Genomic DNA, 20,731 nt, shown 5'->3' with positions numbered 1-20,731 from the left:
GCGGTCAGATTCCATGATTCAGTGTAACCAAACAAATTAGAAGTGATAAACATTCAGATTTGCCTAATGTAAACAGCTATGGTTTTCCCAGTAGTGATGTATGGAAGTGAGAGCTGGACCATAAAGAAGGCTGGTCGCCAAAGAATTGATGCTTTTGAATTATGGTGCTGGAGGAGACTCTTGAGAGTCCCATGGACTGCAAGAAGAACATACCTATCCATTCTTAAGGAAATCAGCCCTGAGTGCTCACTGGAAGGACAGATCCTGAAGCTGAGGCTCCAATACTTTGGCCACCTCATGAGAAGAGAAGACTCCCTGGAAAAGACCCTGATGTTGGGAAAGATGGAGGGCACAAGGAGAAGGGGACGACAGAGGACGAGATGAGTAGACAGTGTTCTCAAAGCTACCAGCATGAGTTTGACCAAACTGCGGGAGGCAGTGGAAGACAGGAGTGCCTGGCGTGCTCTGGTCTCCATGGGGTCATGAAGAGTCGGACATGACTAAACGACTAAACAACAACAATGTAAACAGACTATTGAGTCCAATAGTTTTTTTTGTGGGGGTGGGGGAGTTGGCTCAGACTTTTAATTATGCTTGGCTGCAGATTGTGTATGTGTGTGCATGCAGACTATGGGTTACAGCCTTTGCTTTTTTCTGGGGGGACGCAGGGGGACGCATACCCCCTAAACATTTTGTGAATCTAAGTTTGGCCTCATTGAGGGTAGCATTTCAATACGAATAGGAAAATGAGAGTGCCCCTAAACATTTTTTTTGAAAGCATTGGTTACAGCCAACCAAATTCTACTCAGAGTAGACTCATTGAAATTAACGAAGCTAAGGTAAACATGTACTTTAACAACACTGTGTCCACTCTGAGTAGGACTAACACTGGATGCAGCCTTAGACATGCGAACATCATACTAGACAAGGGAGTCGGGCAGACTGTGTCAGGGCTGGGCCTATACTAAGTACAAAGTGCAGTACTACTGGAGGTTTGATAAAAACAGCAGGAGGTGGCAAGGGTGCTTATCCTGATGCACACGCAGACCTCTTCCTGCTGCCGTCTCTCCAAAAAAACCTTTCTCATAGGTCCGTGCGGCTGGGCTTCCTCCAACTGCAGGAACCTCCTGGAGTAGTTTGAAAAAACAGTAGGAAAAGGCTGAGGGACTGACTTGTTCCTCCTCTCCCCTTTCAGCAACATGGTCAGATCTCCAGGTGCTTTATGTTGAAGCTGAATGTCAGTGGGAGAAGGCTGGGAATGGGGGAAACCATGTATGCCATCACCTTGAGCAACTTGGAAGAAAGGGGGGAACAGAAATAAAATAAACAAACAATAATGGATAGACAAAGTTCCTGTTCGTTCATTCATTCGTGGATGATGTCTTTCCTAGGGATCTGAAGAACACTCCAAAGAGGACATTATTACCATCATGATGGGCTGCAGTTCCGTGGCAGAGCACATGTGTTTTGTTGCAGGAGTCCTCGGGTTCAGTTTCCAGCATCTCCAGGTTTTGTTGGGAAAGGCTGTGTCCTGAAAGCTGGACAGCCACTGCTAGTCAACGTACACATCACTGATCTAGATGGATCACTGGTCTGATCCATCAGAGTTTTTCTTATGCTTTTGTTTTCATGAGCCTGCTACTTGCCTAAGCTCCTTTTCCACCCCACTAATCTATTATGATAGGGCAATAGAGTCATTGCTGCTGGTCACTGCAGTCTTATCAGGATTTTCAATTTCTCTAAAACTGGAATTACAGCCACAAGCCCAAAAGGAAGGTGTATAGGTCTGAAGTTCTCAGACTGAGGCCAAACAAACTTCCCTAAAGAAGATCAGCTGGCAGCAATCATTCATCACTGGAAGGACATAAGAAGCTGCCTTATACCAAGTCAGGCTAGTTCACCACAATGGCTAGCAAGATACCTCCAGGAAACCCAGGAAATTGGCATCAAGACCTTCTCCTGTTGTTGGTCCCCACCAACTGGTATTCAGCTGCATATCTTCTCTGAACATGAATGGTCTGGAAAGCCATTGTGGCTAGTAGCCATTGGCAGAGGTCCCATGTGGGATTTAGGCAGATGAATGGGAATGAGGCTGAATCTGTGTTTCTTGGGGTTTTTTGATCCAGTGTTCCTAGGTGATATGCTGCAGCTCTTTTTCATGGGAAAATACTTATTATATATTATTTATTTCTTACATTTTTATACTGCCCTTCATCCAAAGATCACAGGGCAGTTTACAACATAAAGGCATGAAATACATAATAGCAAAATAAAAAATAAATACACACCTCTAACACATTTAAAAGTCCAAAATTGTTTAATCAACTAAAGAGCTGGCTGAAGAGCATTTTTACCTGATGCCTGAAGTCCCTGGGGAAAACATTCCACAAATGGGGAGCCACCACAGAAAAGGCTTTGCCCACCCTGCTTGCACATTTAGAATTCAGCTTGTTTCACACAGCTGTAGAAGCATTTCACATACAACTCTTAAATATGAGCTAATTTCTCTTATCCTTCATTTAATGTGAGAACTTTTGTCTTCCGGACAAAGCATGAAGAGAACTTCCCCCCTAAAAACAAGTTTGAGAGATGCAAAGAAGGTGGCGATCACAGAAATAATTCTTCACTCTGAATGGGGTTGCAAAGTAAGAGTGGCTATTATAGGAGTACAGATTATAAATCATGAATTGGGATATGGATGCAATACTGTCTAACTAAGCTGAATTAATTTATACCTGTCAAAAGACCAAAAGGTGTGTTTCCCATTCTCAGGAAAATGAATGGTGCTGTCTGCGGCCAAGCCTCGTGCCCAAAGCACATGAACCAAATAAATGGTCTTCCATATGCAGTTAAGTCTGGAGTTCATTCATTGCACTACCAATTCAAGTTTAAAGTGCAGCCAAGGAGTGAAAATGTTTTGTGTATAATAAGGATGCTTTAAAAATCAAACAGAATACTAAGTGTAAAAGAAGCACTACTTTTAAATACCCAGGTGTTGTCTCCAAAATAATTCATTTGGAACGCAAAATTGCTGGTGTGATTCACCGGAAGGGACATTTATTTCTGGGTGTATTTCAGCTCCTAGATCCATAAAGGTTCTACTTGATTTACGTAATTGCTAAACTGCTGACGTACCGTGGGTGTTAACTCCTGCAAACATTCTTTATGTGACTACTAAACATCAGAGCAGCTCTTTGTAGAAGTGATAACAGTGTTGATATATTCAAGATTGTTTTTCGTGGCTAAAGTTGATTTTGTTACATTTATATCTTGCCCTTCCTCCAGGTTCGTTAAAATCGGCAACAACCCTATGAGGTAGCTTAAGGTTCCTCCAAATGACCTGCTTATTGAGCATACATCCTGGTTTTCTTGCACAAAGCTTATACTGTAGTCAAACTATATCCAGTTTCATTCTGATATGTTTGCAGAGTAGTTCTATGACAACGAGCATTCTTCCTGCTTTCATTCTGATTTGCTTGTGGGGTGTTTGCACACCTTCCACCTTTAATACATTCCGCCATCCACTTTCCAAACTGCGAAATGCCATTTTTAAAAAGTGGTTTTGTCGCACTAAAGTGACAGAGCACTTTAATCCACGTCAGCTGTGAAAGCCTGAAGTTCCAGTTTGCGCTTGAAATCACATAGCTCTGGGTGATTTGTAGTAAATCAGCAATATATATTTTTTTTACTTTCAACTGTTTTAACAAAAGTAGCAACAAAACTAATTTCAGCCCCCGTGAGCCCTAATTTATACTGCTAATATGAAGAGAGATTGAGGTAATCAGGAATGGATTGTTTCATGAAAGGCCTATGAGCTCCATTCAGTTCTGACATGCACAACAAATTCCTGGGCTCTGAATTCTTCAATTCTATACATATGTCTTTTGCACCAATCTCCAGTTTGTAGGTCTCAGGGCTGTAGTTAAAAAACAACAACTGCATCATGCAAATCTGTCCACCTCTGAAATAAGATATACAATATTTTTATGCTTTTACATCATTCTCCCAAGTTCCATGTGATGCCAGGAAATTGCTGACTAATACATCTGTATCTGGAGAGGGAATTTTTGCAGGAGAAATCACTCCAAGCTGATATCACTCCTTAGATCTGGTTCTTGTTGACAGCCATTGTATGTTCTCTTTGCATCCATCAAGGCCACCATCCTAGAAATAAACAAAGAATTCTGGGAAAAGTTTCCTTCTGGCAATGTTTTCTCTTACTCAGTGCTTGGACACATACCAGTTACGAGACAGAACATTCTTTCACTTCTTTAAGATAATATGACATTTGCTGAGTTTAAAAGAATTCTCTTGGTGGGTGGATTCCAGATAGACTGGTTAGTTTAGCTGAGACAAAATGGGGAAAGTGTGGCCTTTAAATATCCATGTAGCCATTTGCAAAATATACACTGCAGTTGCATGTGGAGGCTTTTTTCCCTTATCATACAACAGCCATTATCATTATTTATTGGGGGGAAGGGGTTAATAAGCATACAAATCTGATTTTAACACCAAGGAAGTAGCGTGGGGCTTCAAAGAATTAGCTGTAAATTCATAACTGTTCCTCTCCACAGCCATATTTAGTAAAAGGCGAAAGATTTATACGATCTGAAGAGAAACCAGACTGTAGCCATTATCATTAGTTCAGTTTTGTCTGAAGTTATTCCATACTTTCCCATGGGTCCTTCAGCCTTGTTACTATCTAGTTTTCTTTGGCCGTCTCCTACCATTTCACCCTAGTTACCAGCTAACTGGAACTGTTGTTGTTAAGTTGTGGGTGAACATATGAGACGACACAGCGATTCTTCAAACAGCTCTTGTTTATTCTCAGGTCAAGACAGAAATGAACTGAAGGGTTCAGTCAGCCTGCTTATATAGAGCTCCAGTACAATGTAACTGTAACAATTTTCTAAAACTATCCAATCACTGAATGTCACTTTTGATCCCTTATTTGCATAACTATCTACAGTATCCCCCTGCTGGCCCAGGGTGAGAACTTCAGTACATAAGAGTTGTCTTTTCATCTCATATGTCTGGTTCATAGTTTGTGATAAACTCTTAACCATTTAGGCCCAGTTCACATGTAATGCTAGGCCAAACCATGGCTTAGCATGAACTAGCAAATGTGTGGGTTCGCAGACTGAGGTTCACAGCCACAGAGTTGCTCCTGGGGTCCTGCTGCAGCCGTGATCTTCAGTCTGCGAACCCACTCATTCATGCTATGCCAGTAAGCTTCAGACTTGTCAGAGGCTCCACCTTGAGCCAACACATTTTTATCATATATTTGTAGGGCTGTTGTGCTGCTCTGGTGTCCCACTTTAAGTCAAGCCCAGCAGCGGGTCCGTACTCAGCAGCTGAAGACCAATGCACTAAACCAGTGGGTTTTAAAAAATAAATAAATCAGTATACCACTGTGGAGGATGTACCATCTAGGCCTGATGGAATGTTTTTATATATGCTGGAAGCTGCTCAGAGTGGCTGGGGCAAACCAGTCAGATGGGTGGGGTACAAATAATAAAAGTCCAGTGGTACCTCGGGTTACATATGCTTCAGGTTACATACGCTTCAGGTTACAGACTCCGCTAACCCAGAAATAGTGCTTCAGGTTAAGAACTTTGCTTCAGGATGAGAACAGAAATCGTGCTCTGGCAGCGCGGCAGCAGCAGGAGGCCCCATTAGCTAAAGTGGTGCTTCAGGTTAAGAACAGTTTCAGGTTAAGTACGGACCTCCGGAACGAATTAAGTACTTAATCTGAGGTACCACTGTAGCAGTAGTAGTAGTAGAAACATTTTCGGCAGGTGTTTAAAAGTCAGTGCAGAAGGCACCTGCTGAATCTCTATTGGCAAGGTATTCCACAGGACTGGGCCAATGACACTAAAGACACCATTTCATGTTGTTGTCAAACAAGCCTGACTAATGGATAAAAAGTAACCCAGGCAGCTTCAAATCCTTCTTCAGAATGAGGCCTTCTCCTTGGCCTGTGGCAAATTGCAGTCCTCTCACCCCTCTACCTGCTGTATTCAGTTTCTTCCACAGATATGCTGCCCACTGGGCTGAGCAAGCCACCATCTCTCAGCCTAACCTCCCTCGCTGAATTGCTGTGAGGAAAATGAGAGAAAATAATATACTGTAAATGCCCACTGAGAGTCCTTTCCCTGCCTTTACATGCAATTCTAACTACCAACTGTTATTGCTGAGGATAAGGGAAAGGAAGTAGCACTCTCTCTGTTTTAACTGGTTTTAAATGTTTTGGTTATTATGCTTTTTTAATTTCTTGTTTTATTGTGTATTTTTATTAAGGATGTGCTAATGCCCCAGTGGATTTGTTGTGCATTATAACTGCTTATTTATTTTATGGCTGTAAACTGCTTAGAAGCCGTTTTGACAAACAACCAGCATACAAATTAATAAACAACAGCAATGTGTGATCTATTTGAGATTTCTGCACTGCAGGGGGCTGGACTAGATGACCCTCTGAGCCCCTTCCAACTCTACAATTCTATGATGCTAACAATAATATGAAGCTGAATTATGCTGCTATATATGAGAAGCTAAATATCTTCTGTAAGCCACCTCTGGAGGACTTTAGCACTGAAAGGTGGTGTATAAATAGTTCAAACAAACAATAAACCTGCTACAGACCTTTTGCAGGAATGAGGGGAAGGAAAAAAATCTATTTAAATAGATTATATTGCATAGGTTCTAGAGCTACTATATTCTGTTCCTCACCTGTCCTTAATTTCAGGAAAGAATGCAGACCCTAATGAATGTTTTGCCTTGGAAAGTCTCCCAAGGAGGGTGAAGTTTGGTAGGAGACAAAGCCACTTCCGGCTTGCCCAGGAGGTGGGGTTGCGGGCTTGCTCGTGTGGCAGTAGGCATTGGTAAGAAGGGGTTAAGAGGATGTGGGGGGGGGGGAGGAACGCCATCACCTCCCCCCAGTGAGTGAAGGGTGGTCCGTTAAAGGACTCCGGGGGGCGTGGCCCTGTCCGAAGCCTATGGAGGTGTGGGCCAAAGGCACGCCCCCGAGCGGTGACCCGGGGGAGCTCCTAGTCGACGTGCCTCGGCAGGAGACTCCCCCGATATAGTGTTAACCCTTCCCTGTGTCTCCAGCAAATGGGCTGGAGCCGGATAGTCATTAGGACCAATGCCTAAGCCAATGCCTCTCATTCCTGAATTCAATAAAGTTGTGGCCTAATTCGCCCAATTAACCTTATATTATGGTGTCTCGTGTCTTTATTTATCCTGGTGGGGGGCGGGAACTCGCCACGCAAGTGAGGAGCAGGGGAACCCTTCTCCTGCGATTTGTTCACCCCCTGGATCATGACACCTATGTGTTTCTTTTATCCCCTGTGGCACTACTCCACCTTGGTGAGTAAGCATGGAGTATTGCCAGAGACAAAACCCAGTTGGGGTATGGCAGGAAGTTTCAGGGGAGGTATTGAGTTCTCCTTTCCCTCCCATCCTTCTTAATGTTTCCTGAGGGCACTTTGCAATTGAAAAGGAGGCTGAAGTATAAAGTACAGCTTGCTCCTAGGAAAGCCCATCAAAGTGAATATACTTAGATGAGTTAATAAGCCAGGAATGCAGTTTTATTGCCAAGGGTAATCATTTACCCTTTAGTGTAAACAACAGGCTTTAATTGTGCAAAAAATAAAAAAAAGAAAGGATCGGGTAGGAAAGTAGTCAAACCTGAGCAGTTTAAGATAGCTGTTTTATGATTTCAGCATAATAGAGTAGCTTAAGGAATAAAATATAGAAAATGGGAACGTATATTATTGTGTAACTTTTAGATTATGACCATTCAAGCAAAGCAAGGAATGTTGTGCTAATTCATTGTAAACAGACAAGATGAATCATCCAGACAGCTTTTGCCTATTAAGGATTTGAATAGATAGGATGTTGATATTAGTCATTCTGAACCTTGATTAAGGAGATAAGTTGTAATTAAATACAGATGTGAACTTCAGAGGAAATTATGTCCCTGAATTTATGGCCTGTCTTTTCTGCTAAGTATCTAAACAGCAGTTAAAAAGTCAGATCTTGTATCTGTGTTTGGTTATTTGAGTTAACAGGAGGTCACCAGCTTCAGACTGTCTAAATTAGAAATGATATATGTTAAATCCCTGATGAGAGACTCCCATGTAGTTGAGCAATCCTAAGAAGGGGAAGAGTGATTGAAGTGGGGACAATCTGCCAGTGGCGTAGCGTGGGGGGTGCAGGGGGGGCCGGGCGCACCGGGCGCAACATCTGGGGGTTAGGGTTAGGGGGCGCAAATCCACGGGTTAGGGGGCGCAAATCCACGGGTTAGGGGGCGCAAATCCACGGGTTAGGGAGCGCAAATTACTTGACTTGCCCCGGGTGCTGACAACCCATGCTACGCCACTGCAATCTGCTACTTCCAAAGTCAGGGGAGATAACAGTTTCCCCTTCATTTCCCCAGCATTTGTTGCAAAAAAGTATTGTGGTATGACATGCTCCTGTTCAGGTTTCTCACAATGCCCTTATTCCAGGATATTCCATTCCCCCAGTTTCTTATTCCATTCAAGAGTCAGTATTCTATGCCCACAGAGCACGCTCAGAATGCATATACAGCAGACATTTAAAGCACTTTCTCCTTCAAGAACCCTGGAAACTGTAGTTTACTACTTACAGAACTACAATTTGCAGTGCCCTTAACAAGCTACAGTTCCCAGCATTAGAGAGGCTGTGCTTTAATGTAAGGTGTGTTTGCAACCTCAATCTTTATTGATTTTAGGAACAGACCCTGAACAAGACATTTCCCCCTGAAGAGTTATGTGTGCATGCCTCCACAATCCTTGCTGTTTCCTCAAGCCTGCTGATAAATCCGTTTCATGCATACATTGTGCTATTTTGGCCACATAAGGATCCACACCTGAAGAATGAGTTCTGGACAGTAATGTCTTCTTTCAGTATACCCCATTCCATTCCCCACCAATCCTGCTTGTTGTTTTCCATTTCCCACCTTTTGACCAATCAGTCAGCATTCAATGACCCCTAAGCATCCTCAGTAATCAATGAATTGCAAGGGCTCTTCTTCATGTAAGGGCTGGGATTTCTTTGGTACTTCTGCAAACTTTGGAGTCACTCTGAGCTTTCTGGTAGTTCTCTCTTGCAGATGGATTGTGTTATTTTGATTACTGTACATAAGTCTTCAGTCAGAGAATGAGGTCAGTATTTACATTGAGGGAATTATACATTAGAGTTCTGCTCCATAAAACAAAGAAGAAAAGCAAACATGGGTGTGGTTGTGATGAATGCAGGCTTGCTGTCCAGCTGAATTAGATCTATTGGATCTTCGGAGCTCCTTAACTCCACACTTTTCATGGCAAATCTATGATACCACTGAATCCCTTTGGGGATCAGTTAACTCTGGGTCAGAATTGTTTTATGTGCCAATACCCAAAACATGAAATAAGAGTACCTGGTTTGGTGTTTCGTTTCTCTCTTTTGGAATCAGTTTCATTCTGAAGGCCTGTGTTTTTCTTCGGGCTAAATTAATCATCACATTGCTAGTGTGAGTCTACTCTTTTGAAGTGTTGATTTGGGCCAGTGTTGAAATGTTACAAAACTTCCATTCTTATAAAACACTGGTAACATTTGACAACATTTGCACTGAGTCTAGGATAAGATCCTGAAATGGGTGGCTCCCAAGATGCAGCTGGCAGAGCGGTAGCTATGGGGGGACTAGCCGACTAGCCGTGTTTTTTTGCCCCGGATGAAGCCTCCAGAGGGGTGTTGTTGAAGCTGCCAGCCTCTGTGTACAGTGGTACCTCGGGTTAAGTACTTAATTTGTTCTGGAGGTCCGTACTTAACCTGAAACTGTTCTTAACCTGAAGCACTACTTTAGCTAATGGGGCCTCCTGCTGCTACCGCACCGCCGGAGCACGAGTTCTGTTCTCATCCTGAAGCAAAGTTCTTAACCTGAAGCACTATTTCTGGGTTAGCGGAGTGTGTAACCTGAAGCGTATGTAACCCGAGGTACCACTGTATGTATGTGTGTGTATGCAAAAGAGTGGGGGGTGTATGCCAAACTAGGTCTTTAGGCTTTATTTCACCTGGCTCAGTTTCGCCCCACAAGTTCCCTTCCTTTCTTCAACCATTACTAGGACATTTTAAGTATCTGGGAGGGGGAGGGGGAGAAAGGTGGGCGGATGGATGGGCAGGACATGCAGCACACAAAGCTTTGGTGATGAAGAATAGGGGCTTTCCTAGCTTGAAAGTTTAGAGGGGAGTTGAGCGTGCAGCTTCCTGTTCTCACCTCCAGCAAATCTAGCTACTGGCCAAGAGAAGAAAAGGCTCAAGGGAAAGGATGATTCAGTTACTATGAGACAGCACCAGATTCCGCCCCCCTTCCGTCCTGGAAATAGAGCTGAGAAATTCTGGCATAATAGTCTCCAAACATTCTCCACCATTAGGTCAGGGCATTGTGGAGAGTGTAAAATGGTGGCCAGTCTGACAATACAATTGCTGCTGCTAACACTTATGGTGATGGTAACAACAAAACCTCAGGGGGAAACAAAAATAAATGTGCTAATGATGAGCACTACCCCCCAAGAAACTGCTGGGGGATTTCTCCTCTGCACTGAGAAGTTTGGTGACATTTTTCTGCTTACAAGAAAATTACCTGAAATCCTTAGAAAAAGAAATACAAGCAAGCCAGGCAGCAGCAGATGTATCCGCTATTGCTTTTAGCAGTTCACCTGAAGCCCAGGCAGCTGCTGCTGCTTCCTTTCTGTCCTTGATTATTTGCAGTCTTGAGATGAAGGGAGCCTATGCTACCCAAGAACTATGCCAAATGCTGGAAGCGAGTAGAAGTAATCCCAATTTTGTTGCAGTGTGTTATTATATTTATATTTATTATTATGCATAGAGCACCTTATGGATTGAAAGGAAGGTTAGAAATTGCATGCAATAATGTGAACACCAGTTTAATGCACAGTGTTGACACTAGCAGTAATAAAAGGAACGAGTCTCTACTCAGATAAAGGAACTTCTAACGCTCCATCAATACTGAGAATTGTAGTTAAAACTTCCAGGATTTAAAATGCCAAGCGGCATTTGAGTAGGTGAGAGTTACTTTACACACCATACATTTAAAGCACGTCCCCTCCCCTCCCTGGAATTGTAGTTAATTTTGTATTTTGATTTATTTTAATCCACATCGGGAGGGATCTTTACCCCACCCCAAAAACGTATGTTTGAAATCCATTAAAAGAAATCATAAGAATAGTAAATAGCACCAGGGGCAGACTTTGGTCATATGGCATCCTGAGTGAGGACAAAAATTTATGCTCCCCGCCCCCAGCTTTGTGTAGGTACCCATATAAATATATGTGTTGTTGTTGTTATTTGCCCCCTGGGCTCGGCACTCGGGGGGGGGGCACCCATACTGCCCTAAATCCGATGCTAATAGCACAGTCGTTCTGTTTTTAGGAAGACCCTCTGACTTGTCTCGCACTAAGACCAGATAAAGATTTCCACATCCTGTCTAGTTGTTTGTTTGTTTGTTTGTTGTGTTTGTTTGTTTGTTTGTTTGTTTGTGTTTGTTTCAAAGCAATTGTGCCTAATGACTTACTTATTCAGTGGCATTTATAGTTGTTCCACTATCCTGTGGATGCTCTAAACCGGTTCTACAAATTCCTTAATAGTTCAGTGGCAACATGCTTGAACCACATCATTCGGTGACACGCTTAATCAGGTGCACTTAGTACAGACTAGCAGCTATAAAAGACTGCTTGCCATATTTAAAAACAGGGATGGGAAACCTAGTCTTGCAGATGTTGGATGGGTGGAGGTTTTGAAAAGGAAGGCTAGAGCTGTACCCTTGAAATCATGATCTCCCAAGATGGCTCTTCGTTCACTAACTGGCTAAGGATGCAATCCTAACCCCATTTACCAGGGGGTATGCCCCCCTAACCTCAGTGGGACTTCCTTCTGAGTCAGGGGTGCCAACTTCAATAAAACAAAGGAGGCAGGTAAGCCCTTGCATAATGGATCACAAGACATGGTGCATGCATACCATTTGAATGGCATTGGCAAGGCCCATCAACTTTGGGGAACCCGAAGGGACTTCAGCCCCTAGGAGTTGGCTCCCATGTGTAGACATGGATTGTGATGGACTAGTTTACTGAATCCATTACTTTTACTGAAGTATCCTTTACAGAATTCCGTAGGACTTGCTGGCAGCTAAGTGGGATTAGAAGCGTAGCCTTAGGCTGCCTACATTTAAAGCCCATTAACAACACCCCAAGCATCCTGGGAACTGTAGTTTGTTAAGGGTGCTGGGCCTTGTCTGGGTGAGGGTCAGCTACAATTTCCAGGATTCCTGTGGGGGCGTGCTTTAAATGTGTGTCACATAAAGCCTTTTGGTGCCTGCAATTCCTGGGAACAGGGCCAGATTTAGATTTGATGAGGCCTTAAGCTGCTGAAGGTAATGGGGCCCTTTATATGTCCAGCTGTCCTTTGTCACTATTTTTTGTGTTCAATATATGGTAATTTGAGGGATGTGGGTGGAGCTGTGGTCTAAACCACAGAGCCTAGGGCTTGCTGATCGGAAGGTTGGTGGTTCGAATCCCTGCGACAGGGTGAGCTCCTGTTGTTCGGTCCCAGCTCCTGCCCACCTAGCAGTTCGAAAGCACGTCAAAGTACAAATAGATAAATAGATACCACTCCGGAGGGAAGGTAAACGGTGCTTCCGTGCGCTGCTCTGGTTCGCCAGAAGCGGCTTAGTCATGCTGGCCACATGACCTGGAAGCTGTCTTTGGACAAACGCCAACTCCCTTGGCCTATAGAGCGAGATGAGTGCGCAACCCCAGAGTTGTCCGCAACTGACCTTATGGTATAATTACCTTTACCTTTACATGGTAATTTATGGACCTAACAGGTTGTTGTTATTGTTGTTGTTGTTTAGTCATGTCCGACTCTTCGTGACCCCATGGACCAGAGCACACCAGGCACTGTCTTCCACTGCCTCCCGCAGTTTGGTCAAACTCATGCTGGTAGCTTCGAGAACACTGTCCAACCATCTCGTCCTCTGCTGTCCCCTTCTCCTTGTGCCCTCCATCTTTCCCAGCATCAGGGTCTTAGATACCTAACAGGTATCTAAAGCCATTTGCACATAACAAAATATGTATGTTATCAAAGTAATTGCTGAACTGAAATACAATTAAGAAGTATATTAATAGTGAAATACAATTAAGTATATTGATAGTGTTTTTATCTTATATTTTGGAAACGTACATCCAGTGGTTTTTTTTCCCTTTAATTTTTTTGGGGGGGCCCTAAGCTACAGCTTGTTTAGCTTATACGTAAATCCGGCACTACCTGGGAACATGTCTGGCTCTGCTCGTCGGCGCTCCGCGAGCTCGATGGCGGCGCGCAAAGCTCCTCCGCCTCCGCGCCACGTTCCAGAGCCCTGAGCTCACCTCGCCCCTCTCCCGAGGGCAGCCAAGAGCGCCTACCTACAGCCAGGCGCGGGGGGAGGGGGAGGGCAGGACTGGAGCGATGACGTCACGGAGGTGCTGCTTAGGCGCCGCCCCCTCCCGAGCCCTCCACCTCTCCCTTTTTAGGTATCAGTGAAACTGCCCAGTCGCCGTCGACGCTCGAGGAGGAAGTTGGTGGTGGCGCCTTTGCAACGAGGCGCGTGCCGCGGAAATGGGGCGCCTCGGCCGGGCTTGGCTGGGGTTCGTGGTGCTGCTTGGAGCTCTGATGCTCGCTTCTGCCACAGGTAAGGCACGCGGAGCCCTGTGCTCGCCGAGGGGAAGAAGGTGGCGGGGTCCTTTTCTCTGTCTGCCCTCCAGCCTTTCTCCTCCTGGAGATTTCGCTGGCCTTTGGCTCAGGTAGACTTGGCTTGCCTCTTCTTAGTCCGAGCAGCAGGATCGGATTCATGTTTAGGCAAAGTGGAACTAAGTGCAGTGGGGCTCCCAAACAAATGTGCAGAGAGACTTGCACCTTTGGGGATGTTAACCCCCCCCCCCCACTTTCCATTATTATTTCTCCGTGTAAGGTAAACAAGGCTTAACTTAATGTCCTGTTTTGAGTGCATGGCTGCAAATCGTATAAGCTGTCCCAAGCATATACTGAATGCTTCCCCACCCCTCTTTTTTAACTTCTGGGTCGCCATAAGTCGTGTTTACCTGGAGTAAAGCTCTTCAGCAGTGGCTTTCAGACTGCTCAACTTTATGGAGTCTTCTCCACACTGATTTATTTGCCTTTAGAAAGTGCGAACACCACTGACTTACACTTCCTCCTTGCACCTTTTGGCTTTCACTTCAAAGCTACCAAGTGACTAATCTCTGTGCCTAAAACATTATTTTTTTTGGCGCGGGGCTGGGGGGACGACTTAGAACATTGTGTTAATATCTGATTTACTTTGAAGTCTACAAGAATTATCTGTGTTCTTGTGAATGGGTACTAGGTGTTATACTTCACTTTGATCTCTTCAGTAAGGCATCCAGTAAATCTTGTAAATAACAACAATAAAAAATTGTCTCTAAGGCAGAAGTTCTTACATAAACCTGATATCTTGACAATGCTTTCCTTTGAACCATGGTTTATATTTAAAATATGTATGTAAAATAGCTTGACACAGACTGATTTTTTTACCACATTAAAAAACCTAGTCTGAAAATGAAAACTTAATGAATCTTTAATTAAGCTCTCAGACATTAGTGCTAATGATCTGATCTCCTGAAAAAATCAAAGTATAATCTTCCGGACTGTAGCAAAACAGTTCTATCATGCATTAAGATGGGATTTTTTGGGAGCAATGGATAACACTTTAGGCCAGGGGTTAGCAAACTTTTTCAGCAGGGGGCTGGTCCACTGTCCCTCAGACCTTGTGGGGGGCCAGGCTATATTTGGATATTAAGAAGAAGAACAAATTCCTATGCCCCACAAATAACCCAGAGATGCATTTTAAATAAAAGGACACATTCTACTCATGTAAAAACATGCTGATTCCCGGACTGTCCACAGGCCGGTTTTAGAAGGCCATCTGGCCCCCGGGCCTTAGTTTGCCTACCCATTCTTTAGGCTGTGAGATTCAATATAATTTTATTAGGCTTTGGAATTAGCTTGTAGTAAATGAATAGAATGCATAATCTTAAAAGGTTAGGAAAGTGTTGGTAACTTGGGGCTCTTTTCATGCCTCCTGGGTATGCCTTGCAGTGCAAACATTATCAGGACTTCATTTTGCGTAAATGCAACTTGTACAATTGTAAAATGGCCTTATACCAGTTCATTGAAGGCTCTTCTTAGATCACTAAATGGACATCCTCTTTTGCTTACTACTTTTTGTAAGAATTGACTGGGCAGTCCAAGATACTAAGATTGGATAAACAAAGTACCGGTATTCACTTTGTGTCTAAACTGCTCGATGTCAAGGAGTATTTATTTATTTATTTAAGAAGAGATAATGTAAGTTTTCTGCTTTGCAGTGGCTTCTCTGCAGCTTTTAATTTTGTGATGGTGTTAATGGTTGTTTCCGCATCTGTTAAGCTTCTGTTTGAATCTAAATGCCTTTTATGGTTCCTGCAACTTCTACCTGGGGAGCACAGTTAATTAAGAACAATCCAATACTTCTTTTCTATGGCATCTGTGCATTTAGACTCTGGTTTTGTTGCTATGTTATATCAGCTTGAGTAATTTTCTAGAAAAACCACTCTCATTTTTAAAAATGGTTCAATATCTACAAAAGATTTTGTAATATATTTGCAGGAGTATGGCACCCACCCCTAACATCTCTTTCAGCAGAAGCCAATGAAGTGGACTAAAAAGTCTGGCAAACTAGCTACACACACAATTACTCATTTATACCACGCCATTGATGCACATGAAGCTTTCTGGCGTAAAACCAAAAAGGCAGTTCCTGTCATTCAAAGAACCTGTATTCTGAAGTTGGAGAGTGGGGGGAAAGCAGAAGTATGTTAGAGACAAGTACATATACCGTATTTTTCGCTCTATAAGACGCACGAGACCACAAGACGCACCTAGTTTTTGGAGGAGGAAAACAAGAGGAAAAAAAATATGAATCTCAGAAGCCAGAACAGCAAGAGGGATCGCTGCGCAGTGAAAGCAGCAATCCCTCCTTCTGTTCTGGCTTCTGGGATAGCTGCACAGCCTGCATTTGCTCCATAAGATGCACACACATTTCCCCTTACTTTTTAGGAGGGAAAAAGTGAGTCTTATAGAGCAAAAAATACGGTACTTTGTTGTGGTTGGAGATAAGCTGTACTTCCTGGAGTGATAATCATACAGAAGGTCCCAGGTACAAACCCCAGCATTTCCATGTAGGGCTAGTAAATACTGGAGAGCTGCTGGCAGTCAGTGTAAGACAGTATTGAGCTAGATGGACTAGTGGTCTGACTCAGGAACGTACCAAGAGAGTGGGTGGTTTTCTTAGCCAGGTCTGCCTTGTTCCTTGGGAGTGTGTTTTGCCTTCTCATACTGATCTGTACTGAAAGGGTAGCTACCACTTGCACACTGCCTGTTCACACATAATGTCACTGTATCTAAACCATCCACTGCAGCTCCTGCAATGTGCCGTGGCGCCCTTTTCAAATTTGACACTGGAGATTGTGATTTACATCTTCCTACTGTAGGAGGAATGGTGGAGCAACATTCCTAGGGCTAAGGGACTATATTTGACTCTGTGAGAAATCAATGGGTGTAGATGTCTTGCAAGACCTAGCTGCAGACGCCAACCTTGCTCCTGAGGATTTCACAATATGTTGTAAAAGAGAGAGAGAGAGAGAAAGAGAAGAGAAGGCATTTTGTAAAATTCCATATGGCTGGTCCTACCATTGGTTAACCCTTAGGCAGAGTTGGCTGCCATAGTCTGCAGATGCTGTAAGGTGTGGAACGATGGCAAGATGTTGGGCGATGGAGCTCTGGGCTGCATGGCCTCTCCTGCACCCCCTAGGCTAGCCACCACCTCCAGGGCACAAATGAGGTTGCTGTCCTAGAATGGCTATTTGATTAAGATCCAACCATCAGATTGGTTGGTTCCTGTACATAGACCAGTGGGGAATGATCTTTTCCTTTAAGCCAGGCAGCAAAATATATTGGGTTGGCTCTGCAGTGTGAGTTTAAAAGTGAAATTAGTGTAGACTTCGCATTGTGACCTTTCTGTGGTAGGACATAGGTAATATTTCCAGGGGCTAAGAGAACACTGGAGGTAGGAGGAGGAGGCATATTTCTTGCTGTCTCTTCTTTCCCATACCTCCTGCTCATTATTTGTGTACATTAAAAACACTTGCTAACAAAGTGAAAACATAAAAGTTTCAATACTGGTTTTTCAGGTACTTTTGAGTGTGTGCTATACAAAGCACAATCTATTCCAGTTTTCTCCTGCTCATAGCGCTAATGAATGAGTGAGCCTTTTAGTCAGTGGCTCCAGTTAGCATCCAGTGTTAATATCTAACTACATAATGGCATGAGTTGCAGCTGTGTAACAACTTTGCTATTAGTCAGGGCCAAACCCTCTTGCAACCAAGTGTGCTGACCATGTTAGGTAGTTGGGAGCAGGCGTTGAAGAGCACTTTGGCTTAATGCTCCACCTACTATTGCATTAGTTAGGCAGAACTATGTGCTATGAATGAAACATATTGTTCCCAGTCCTGTGCTTACTTTATATCACTGATGTAGAAGAAAGGTAAAGGTAAAGGGACTCCTGACCATTAGGTCCAGTTGCAGACGACTCTGGGGTTGCAGCGCTCATCTCGCTTTATTGGCCGAGGGAGCTGGTATACAGCATGACTAAGCCGCTTCTGGCAAACCAGAGCAGTGCACGGAAACGTTGTTTACCTTTCCGCCAGAGCGGTACCTATTTATCTAGTTGCACTTCGTGCTTTCAAACTGCTAGGCTGGCAGGAGCAGGGACCGAGCAACGGGAGCTCACCCTGTCGTGGGGATTCGAACCGCCGAACTTCTGATTGGCAATCCCTAGGCTCTGTGGTTTAGATAGATAGATATAGATGAGAATGAATGAATGAAGACAATGTGTTTCTCTCCCTTGAGCCCAAGAGAGGGTTCAGTACTTTTTGTTTTCAAAACTCTCTCATAGCAGTGTATAGGTTAATAATCCATAGCTTGTCTGTCCTCACCAGCTCTTCCAGACAGCGTCTGCTTGAAGTCACCACACTCCCAACTTCCACCTCCTTTCCCCAATACCATTTATTCTTTGTGAAATACACTTATAATGCAAATGCAATACTCAAACTCTTAAGACACAAAATAATAAGCCTAACTGGTGGCAAAAATGGCTGAGAACCAATGAAGTATAGTGGTTAGAGTCCCAGGCTAGTACTGGAGAGACCTGGGTTCAAATCCCAACTCAGCCATGAAGCTCAAGGTTGAGACCTTTCCTCAGTAACAATCTTATTTGCATCACAGGATGTTTGTGAGAATAAAATGAAGAGGGGGAAGCAGTCCACCTCCTTGAAGGAAGGGTGGGATAAAAACATGGTAGATAATAAAGTAAAATGACCTCCATAGGCTTTAGCAGGAACAATGGTCAGGCATAAGGAAGGATTAAGCATGATGAATAAATAAGGTAAGAACAGCCACTGAGGGTTTTCCCAGGAACAATGGACAGGCATAGGAAAGATTAAGCATGGCCTTCACACTCTTCTTCAAAAGATTCTAAATTTGTGGGTCGTCTTGATGAAGTCAAGCTTGCCAGATAGCCCTGTCAGTTCAATGGTAGAACTCCCCTAAACCAAATTGAATTATAGTATCCAATTAAGTATTTAGGAGTGTTCCCTATGTAGGCTTCATGATTATCATGTTTGGTTTTTCACCAATGAGCAGCTAACATTCTTGCCTTTCTCCTTTTTAGAGAGAAATCCAACCAACCGGACAAAAGGAAGAAGCTTTATTGGTCATAAGGTCAATACAAGCGACACCTCTAAAGATGCATACACTGTGGATGCTTTTGCAGCCAAAATCCTCACTGGCAAATTGACTACAGTCTTCCTTCCCATGGTCTACATTCTAGTGTTCATCATTGGCTTGCCAAGCAATGCTATGGCTCTGTGGGTCTTCTTCTTGAGAACGAAAAAGCGGCACCCAGCAGTGGTCTATATGGCTAACCTGGCAATGGCAGATCTCCTCTTCGTTATCTGGTTCCCTCTGAAGATTGCATACCATATTAATGGCAATAACTGGATCTATGGCGAAGGCTTGTGCAAAGTACTCGTTGGGTTCTACTATGGAAACATGTACTGCTCTATCCTTTTTATGACATGCCTCAGCGTACAAAGGTATTGGGTGATTGTGAACCCCATATTGCACTCAAGAAAGAAGTCGGAAATTTCTGTGGGGATTTCAGCTGCAATATGGATACTCATCCTCCTTGGCACCATTCCATTGTATCTCGTTGACCAAACTGTTTATGTTTCTAACCTCAACATCACCACTTGTCATGATGTCCTGCCTCATGCAGTGTTGGCTAAAGACATGTACAACTACTTCCTTTCTCTAGCAATTGGAGTTTTCTTATTCCCCGCTGTTCTCACCACTGTTTCCTACGTCCTCATGATAAAGACTCTGAACGCTTCCATTACAGATGAGAACATTGGGAAGAAACGGAAAAGAGCCATCAAGTTCATCATTACTGTGCTTTCCATGTACTTGATCTGTTTTTTGCCCAGTAATGTTCTGCTCGTGTTACACTACGCCCAGATCACAACCCACAACACCAGTAATGTATATGCCTTGTACATTGTAGCGTTGTGCCTTTCTTCCCTAAACAGCTGCATCGATCCATTTGTCTATTACTTCATTTCAAAGGACTTTAGGGACAACCTTAAAAACGCACTCATCTGTCGAAGCGTGCGCACTACAAGGAGGATGCAAGTCTCTCTCTCGTCAAACAGATACCCAAGGAAGTCCCCCTCTTATTCCTCCGGTTCACAGACTACGAAGTCAACCTACTAAATTTATATTTGGATGGAGGTTTGGTCTCCTGTTGGCAATGAAAAACTGAACAGTGTTTGCCTTACATAACTTCATAAGAACTTCCAAACTGCTGTATCCTGCCATCTTTCCTGGGGGATGGAAAAACCAAAAGCAACTGGCCTGATACTTGTGCTAAACAAAGCATCAGGCTACTGCTTCTGTAGACAAGTTAGTTGGTTTTAAAGGGAACCTTCATTGTAAATGCTGATAGCCACTGCTAGTTCCCAGGTTTATTGTTATGGTCTTATGTAATCACTAATCTTCAGTAATAATTAAAAGGCTTGCGTTTTGAGGGTCACAGTCCTTCATGAGATAAGTCTTACAACACACATGTAGCAATTTGTAGACAGATGATTCAGTTATGTTTGCCAAACCTATCTGTTGCCAATCTCAAGGCCCTATTGTATTACTGATGTCCAAGTGAGTATTGTTTGCACTGAGATATATATAGATATATATCTAAGGTTTTTATATATATATAATTTATAAACAACTCTTTATATTTTAAATATGCTGTGAATATGCAATGAGACCAATAATGTAGTCTCAGTGTAGCATGCAATTATGTGCTTTTTTCAGAAATGTACTTTGCAGTAATTTTGTTTCCAATATTTTAAACTTTTTATAAAGTGGTACTTTTAATAAACTCTGATTTTTGTCTATTACGTTTAAGGTATTAATATTGTCTCAAAAAGCATTAAAGCAGGGGTGGGGAGCCGCATACCATAGAGCCCAAATGTGGCTCTCCAGA

The 20,731-nt window shown here is 43.3% G+C and overlaps 1 protein-coding gene across 1 annotated transcript; it reads left to right on the top strand.

The window, feature by feature from the left end:
• Positions 1-13,587: 13,587 nt before the first annotated feature.
• Positions 13,588-20,645, top strand: F2RL1 (F2R like trypsin receptor 1). The gene is made up of 2 exons (XM_082191740.1): positions 13,588-13,747; positions 18,860-20,645. Exons 1-2 carry the CDS (start codon positions 13,675-13,677, stop codon positions 19,957-19,959), a joined length of 1,173 nt encoding a protein of 390 aa, XP_082047866.1. The 5' UTR covers positions 13,588-13,674; the 3' UTR covers positions 19,960-20,645.
• The last annotated feature ends 86 nt before the right edge of the window (positions 20,646-20,731 follow it).

The sequence above is a fragment of the Podarcis vaucheri genome (assembly GCF_965113315.1).
Source record: "Podarcis vaucheri genome assembly, chromosome: 11".
NCBI lineage: Eukaryota > Metazoa > Chordata > Lepidosauria > Squamata > Lacertidae > Podarcis > Podarcis vaucheri.
Note: the sequence above shows the minus strand (reverse complement) of the source record. Positions and strands in the feature narration are given on the sequence as shown.

Coding starts and splice junctions, on each gene's coding strand:
- F2RL1 (XM_082191740.1), top strand. CDS start 13,675: ATGGGGCGCCTCGGCCGGGCTTGGCTGGGGTTCGTGGTGCTGCTTGGA. Junction 13,748..18,859: donor GATGCTCGCTTCTGCCACAG/GTAAGGCACGCG, acceptor TCTCCTTTTTAG/AGAGAAATCCAACCAACCGG.